We start from the raw sequence: 6789 nt of genomic DNA on the forward strand, positions 1-6789 counted from the left end.
GCACGTACCTTACATTCAAGGCAGGATTGGTTCAAAGGGAATTATTTAGATTGGAATTTTACACCTTTAAAACTTTGCATGACATTAAGAAAATAATTTAAAGTCAATGCTCAATAAGGTTCACAAAAAGAGAATTCTTTAATGCAATTTTTGGATGGAGAGCCATATATAGCTTAATTTTTTTTTTAGTAATTTTGAAATCCAAAAACAGGCCCCTTAGCTGAATTTTTTGGAAGTGAGAACATTGTACATTCATCTCTGGCCCAAGTTGGAATAATGTTTGTACACAAAGGTAGAACACCAAAGATAAATTTTGTGACAAGAAAATCATAACAAAACAAAAGGGATAGGTTTAGAAAATAAGATAAACTGAATAATACAGATGAAAATAAGGAAAACAAAAGAGTACGTGCATGGTTACGACGACTAAGGGGATTTGTTTCGCTCAATACTACAAATCCCTTAGCAGTGGGAGAATTGTTCATTACAGGACCGTCTCCATTAAGGGAAAGGTGTAGGTCCGATGCCCATCGGACCTAGTTTGGTTCCGATGGACAGATCTACCATCTAATTTGCTTCAAGATTTGAGCGCACGAATATTAAAGCAGACGCGGAAGTTCTGGTGCGAATTCTAAAGCCAATCCGACGGTGAGCTAACCTGTTGAAACCAAAGTAGGTCCGATGCCCATCGGACCTACTCTGTTTCCCTCCATTAATATAGGATATCAAGAGTATCATTTTTTAATAAGTTGCTAGATCCTTGCATTAACGCTTTCTATATTCAAATTAATTTTCTAATGAAGGAAAGAGAAACAGTTCCAATCTGAAAAGCCCCACTTACAGTATATGGGGTTACCACTTATCAGCAATCTGAAATAAATGAAAGAACACAAATTGCAAGAATCATTCACCTAATAATTAATTTATTAAAGATAATGAGAGTTTCCATCACCGCATTAAATTAAAGAAGATACTAGAACAATAAATTGCTTAAAATGATTTTCTTCTTATTTTCCTGTAGAAGTACTTCAAATAAACGACAAATATATAAATATTCATAACCATATCCATATAGTCTTGGTTACAATTATATATCTTTGCAACTAATGCTTTTTGAATTCTTCCTTGTTTCCATTCTTGAAGGTTACTAAGTTCATCTATTTTCTTGAGCAGCTACTAGATCTCTCAAGCTCTTGACAAACTCCACCATGAATTTGTCTTGCAGCTCCTCATTCATTAGAAACTCCTTCCATTTTTTCTGATTTTGTCTCATCTTTTTACCTTGACTCTCCTCTTTAGCCATCACTGTTCTGATAGCTTCACTGATTCCCTCCCTACAGAATGATCCGTCGGCCTCATTCCTTTCAACCTCGACACCTACTTCCAATTCCTTTTCAAACAACACAGAATTTACCAATTGGTCCCCTTTCTGTGGTAGCATCACAAGCTGACAGTCCGCAATCAGCCCCTCCATCACAGAGCTGAACCCCGCATGGCACACAAAACACCCGACACTCTTATGCTGCAGTATATGCTGTTGTTGCACCCACCCGCAATACACGATCCCCCTTCCTTTCACTCTCTCTTTGAAGCCCTTTGGAAGTTTGCTATCGAGTATCTCTTTGTCTTCGTCCTCCTTTACTCCCCGCGGGAAGTTGAGTACCACCAAGAATGGAAACCCTGTTACTTCAAGCCCTAGAAGTAACTCCTTGATAGCTTTGTCAGTCAAAAATGTTTCGCTTCCGAACGAACAGAACACAACAGATTTCTCTGGGAATTCGGCAAGCCAATCGGCCCAGATCTTATCAAGGTCTCCTTGAGGTGTCTCTGGAACGACTGGTCCGGCCAATAGCAATTTTCCCTGCTGTGACCGATAAAAATCTATATATTTTCCTTCCATCTCCATGCATGTCTTGGCAATTGATCCATCGCAATCATCTATACATTTCAATAACCGATTAAAAACAGATGGTTGACCGTTGAAGCTCTTAAATAGATAGAGGAAGTTTGTGGCCTTATAAGCAGGAACATGTTGGATAGGAGATGAAGCAGGGAAGCCAGCTGGTGCCTTCATCAAGTCTTGTATTGTTGGGTTTGATCCATGGAGCTGACGAGAGGCAGCAGCGATGTAGGTAGAAACAGCAGAAAATACCGAAAATACGAGTGTTTTAATACCTATACCAAATAAAAAAATCCTTAGATATTGATGGACAAGTAGTTAGTGGTTTATTAAAAGAAAAAGATTCACAAAAATGAAATCCATATTTGGTTCTCATTGCAGGTTGAATCTATGACTAGGTAAAACTAAAAAAAAAAGAAGAAGGTAAAACTAAGGGTCCCCAGATGGACACCCGAATGGAAGTACATAAATAAATATAACTTTCAGATTAGCCCTTATATTTTTAAAATATTACAAATAATTCAAAAGTACTAATCAAGTGAATTCATTAGATGGTGACACAAAATATAATGGTGATATCATAATAACAATTCGGTATGATGCCCACTCAGAGCCGTTCGATTCACATCATTATTTGGGCACATGCACTAGATCTGCGGGGATTTTGACATGGATTGGCAGACTCTGATCAGGCATCAAACTGAACCTATTGGTGCACATTTGTCATTCAATAGAAGATCATACTTAGATATACCAAAGGAAAATTTTGAATTTTAAAATTTTAGGTTTCAACACAGAAAACTTGAATCTCCCAGCTTATGAAGAGTAAATATCTTGTTTTCTGAAATAGTCTTCTTAATTTCTTATCCTGTTTAAAGTTTTCAATATGCAGTTCTAGTTAAATTGCAGCAATTGACCGATATAAGATCCTCACAAATTATATAGGTCGCTCATTTACCCAAATCGAAAACCTCTTACACATGAAAATACTAAATAATTTTTTAAATAATTTGGTAAAAAATTATGTTAAAACAAAAGTTACACTAAAATAATTCACTATTAGAACCATTCTTCAAAATTTTCAATCTATGGTAATTAACTATTTAAATATTAATAACCCTTATAATAATTAAATTTGTACGAATAACAATAAAATTTGTATGTAATCACTTATAAATTAAAATATATCTGATTTTAAAATGAAATAGACTATTCCGTAAGATAATAAAAAAATAATATTCACAAAAGAGAAATAAATATATAATTTATATTCTATATTTTTATAACAATCAAACTTGTAAGCTGTAGCTGTGTAGCATTATATATATTGGGATCGGACTTTTGATAATAAAAATACACCCACAAATTAATAATTTAAAAATGTACTAAATTTGGTATTTTGCACCAGTATTTAATTGACGAGAAATGTTTAGCATAATATTTTAAGTCAAATGAATGATTGAAATAATCAGCCACTTAAAGAGGTCCACGTGGAACTCTCTTAATGGGAGTTATATAAAGGCACGGATTGAGACAAGATGTGTTTCTTGTGCGCAATCTTAGCCGTTGATCTAGTTTGGTTGAATGGCCAATGGCTCTCAGTGAATTTTTTTTTTTTGAACCTTTATTAGCCTATAACTGTAGTCTTGGAAGTTGAAACGGGGTAATAAATGTCATGATTTTTAGTTTTGTGATCCCGGTGTACATAAACCTATTAATGCATTGATATCTAGAAACAGGAAATTTATACACCATGTCTATTTATAATATTTGTCAATTAGTCTTTCTTCTTCAAAGTTCAAAACACGGCTTGGAACTTTCTTCAGAAAAAAAACGAAAATGGCGTGAACTTCTTCTCCTAAATAAAAAACACGGCTTTGAACTTTTCGGCACGGCTGAAATAGGATGACTCGGACCAAAACTCGGGTGACTCAGATAAGAAATCGGCTAACTCGGCCGAGTCAAGCACTGTTCATCCGAGTTTTGCTGAAAAACCATGATTTTATAGAAGATAGAGAAACAGAAATAATTCTCTCATCTAGCTAGTGAACTAAAATAAGTTTAACCATACCGAGAGGCTTAGCAAGGGACGGCAACCACGCTTGTTCAAAGTCGAATATGACTATGTCTGGCCTAGTACGCACCAAAATATCTTCAACTTGAGGTTTTGTCATGTCCAAAGCCATCTTTAGCAGCTCAGCGCCATCAAGTGTTACCTCAGCAGTGCTCTCAGCGCCAGGAGAGAGACCAGGGACATGGGGGAGCTCTAATGGCTGTATAGAGATGAGCGGGGTGGAGGGGAGGAGTGTCATGACACGTGGCACATTTCCTTTGGTTATGAGGAAGGTCACTTGTATACTATTGCCACCAACTGCGATGATCTTGCGTGCCAACTGGACAAACGGGCTGATATGACCAAATGCTAGCCATGGAAACATCATAATATGCATGGTGGATTCATGGGTGGAAGGGGGCATTCGCAACAGCAGGAGAGGTTGTATTTTCCATTTTGAAGAATTTCTCTACAAGTTGGAGCTATTTTATGTTCTGATATTTAAAGAGCAAGGAAAGTCTGCTATTGGGTTTTGTTTAAAGATCTTTGGACAAATCTTATCCAATGCTCGGATACATTCGTTCGATCCACATTAAAATTCGTATAGACAGGCGGAACTAGAAAATTTAATTAGATAGAGATAGTTGAGGAATAAAATGTAAAAATATATAACGTGGGAGGTGGGATTTAAATTCAAAAACTCTCACAATCCAATGAGTAGATTTAACCACTAAGTTATAAAAAAATACTTGTTATTTAATGAAGGGAGCTAATTAAGTTGTATGATAACTTAAGAGATCAGAAATTTCATTTAAATTTTAATAAACATAATTAAAAAAAAATAGAATCACAGGGTGATCCAAATTTTAATATACATAGACCGGATTGATCTAAATTTTATTCGGACGGTTAGATTCCAAGCTCAAGGCCTGAGGTAATGCAGACTCCACCATATTTTTTTTTTCTGTAAATGTATTTGCGGGTCGGTGAGGCTGAAATGGATATGCAGTTGGAATTGAACAATCAAGAAAGAACGTAGAGAGGGATAATGGCGTTTTCAAATATAATTAATATTTTGGCACATTTAACAAATTTTCTAGCGTGACACAGCAACTACCAAATAAGGAAAGCCATTAGAGACTATTCCAAGAAAACAAAACATCTGATATGTATATTATACCTAACTCATAAAATGCAACCCTCACTATGTTGTACTTGTAAAAAAAAAAAAAATAGAATGAGGCTATAATACTATGCATAGTATAAATTAGTCCATACAATGTATCAATATTTTAATATTTCGTTTCTAAAATTCAAATAGTCTATCTGAATCGTTCAACATGAGTTATATATGAAAATGTACCTGTTGACTAAATTTTATGTTTTTTTTTAAAATTGTTTACTATTTTTTTAGATAGGTTAAAAATCACTAATTTTCTATGTTGAATGGATACATATATGAGTATTGTATTGAATACGACGATATGACAATTTTCAAAATTCAAGGACACAATATGTTTATTATATATATTATTTAATTATATTATTAATTCAACACTCGTATTATATAAATTAAACATAAAAAATTATGAATGCAGTGCGATACGATAGCTCAAGTATACATTAGTACTTTTGAATGTTCTAGAATTTTAGATCAAGTGATCTTCTAAGTTCTACCTATCTAAAAAATAGTAAAAGAATCCTAAAAATATAAAATTTGATCTACTAGACTACCAGTATATTTTTATATAAAGATTATGTTGAATGATTTAGACCGATGAACTTTAAAAATAAAGATAATTCATTGTACATACCATTATAAAAGTCCAAACAAATATGGCAGATGTGGATCATTTAATTAACTATGACAGCTGGACGGATATTGATCCATAGTACCAAGCTTTACAACCATTCAACTCTGATATTGATCCATAGTACCAAGCTTCACCAAAACAAAATATGAATTTTTATCAATGAAAATTGATAATAGCGTACACTTCACGGTTAAGTACTTCGCGGGCTATTATCTTACCTTTAGGTTACTTCGGACTTCTCGGTTAAGTACTTCGTCCTAATAACCTATTCTTTACTCTTTTTGTTCAGGGAGTTAACACAAGTGATTTTTAGTCATTGATAATAGCGTACACTTCACGGTTAAGTACTTCGCGGGCTAATATCGTACCTTTAGGGTACTTAGGACTTCTCGGTTAAGTACTTTGTCCTAATTACATATTATTTACTCATTGGATAAATCCCTAAATCCATGTATCGGAGGAGTAAGGTTAAACCACCCAATCCATGTATAAATCAAGCATTAAAAGAGTAAATCGCTAATAGTCAATAAAAACCAAGCTTCTAAATAGCGTTTATAGCAGTGTAGCGGGGAGACAAAAAAAAAAAGCTTTAGCGAATAGCGGAGCTATAGTGAAAGCTATTATAAATAGCGTTTTTTTATTTCAAAAATTATCTTTTATATTTCTACTAATAGTAAAAAGAGTGATGCTTCTATGGACATAAGGGCTTATTTGTAAAATGAATATATTTTTATTTTCAAAGTTCAAACAGCCGATCCGAACCGTTCATCTTGTTCTCCATATTAATATATCTTTGGAGACCAAATTTTATATTTTTCTGAATTTATTTACTATTTATTAAGATGGGTATAAAAATTTCAAATTCAGACCATTGAATTTTGTACCCATCTTAATAAATAGTAAAAAAAATCAGAAAAATGTAAAATTTGGTCTCCAAGCACATATTAATATGGAGAACAAGATGAACGGTTCGGATCGACTGTTTGAACTTTAAAAATAAAAATATGTTCAATTTACAAATA

The 6789-nt window shown here is 33.8% G+C and overlaps 1 protein-coding gene across 1 annotated transcript; it reads right to left on the minus strand.

The window, feature by feature from the left end:
• Positions 1 to 885: 885 nt before the first annotated feature.
• On the minus strand, positions 886 to 4451 carry UF3GT (UDP-glucose:flavonoid 3-o-glucosyltransferase). Its single transcript, XM_078320298.1, has 2 exons — positions 3972 to 4451; positions 886 to 2175 (listed from the first exon to the last, which is right to left on the minus strand). The coding sequence occupies exons 1-2, from the start codon at positions 4375 to 4377 to the stop codon at positions 1154 to 1156; spliced, it is 1428 nt and encodes a 475-aa protein (XP_078176424.1). The 5' UTR covers positions 4378 to 4451; the 3' UTR covers positions 886 to 1153.
• Positions 4452 to 6789: the final 2338 nt, after the last annotated feature.

This window comes from Carex rostrata, chromosome 2, assembly GCF_964058835.1.
Source record: "Carex rostrata chromosome 2, lpCarRost1.2, whole genome shotgun sequence".
NCBI classification, from domain to species: domain Eukaryota; kingdom Viridiplantae; phylum Streptophyta; class Magnoliopsida; order Poales; family Cyperaceae; genus Carex; species Carex rostrata.

Bases quoted from the DNA above. Each gene is read 5' to 3' on its own strand.
- UF3GT (XM_078320298.1), bottom strand. From the start codon at position 4,377: ATGCCCCCTTCCACCCATGAATCCACCATGCATATTATGATGTTTCCA. The intron at 2,176-3,971 runs GTATGGTTAAAC...TATTTGGTATAG, and splicing joins GTCCCTTGCTAAGCCTCTCG to GTATTAAAACACTCGTATTT.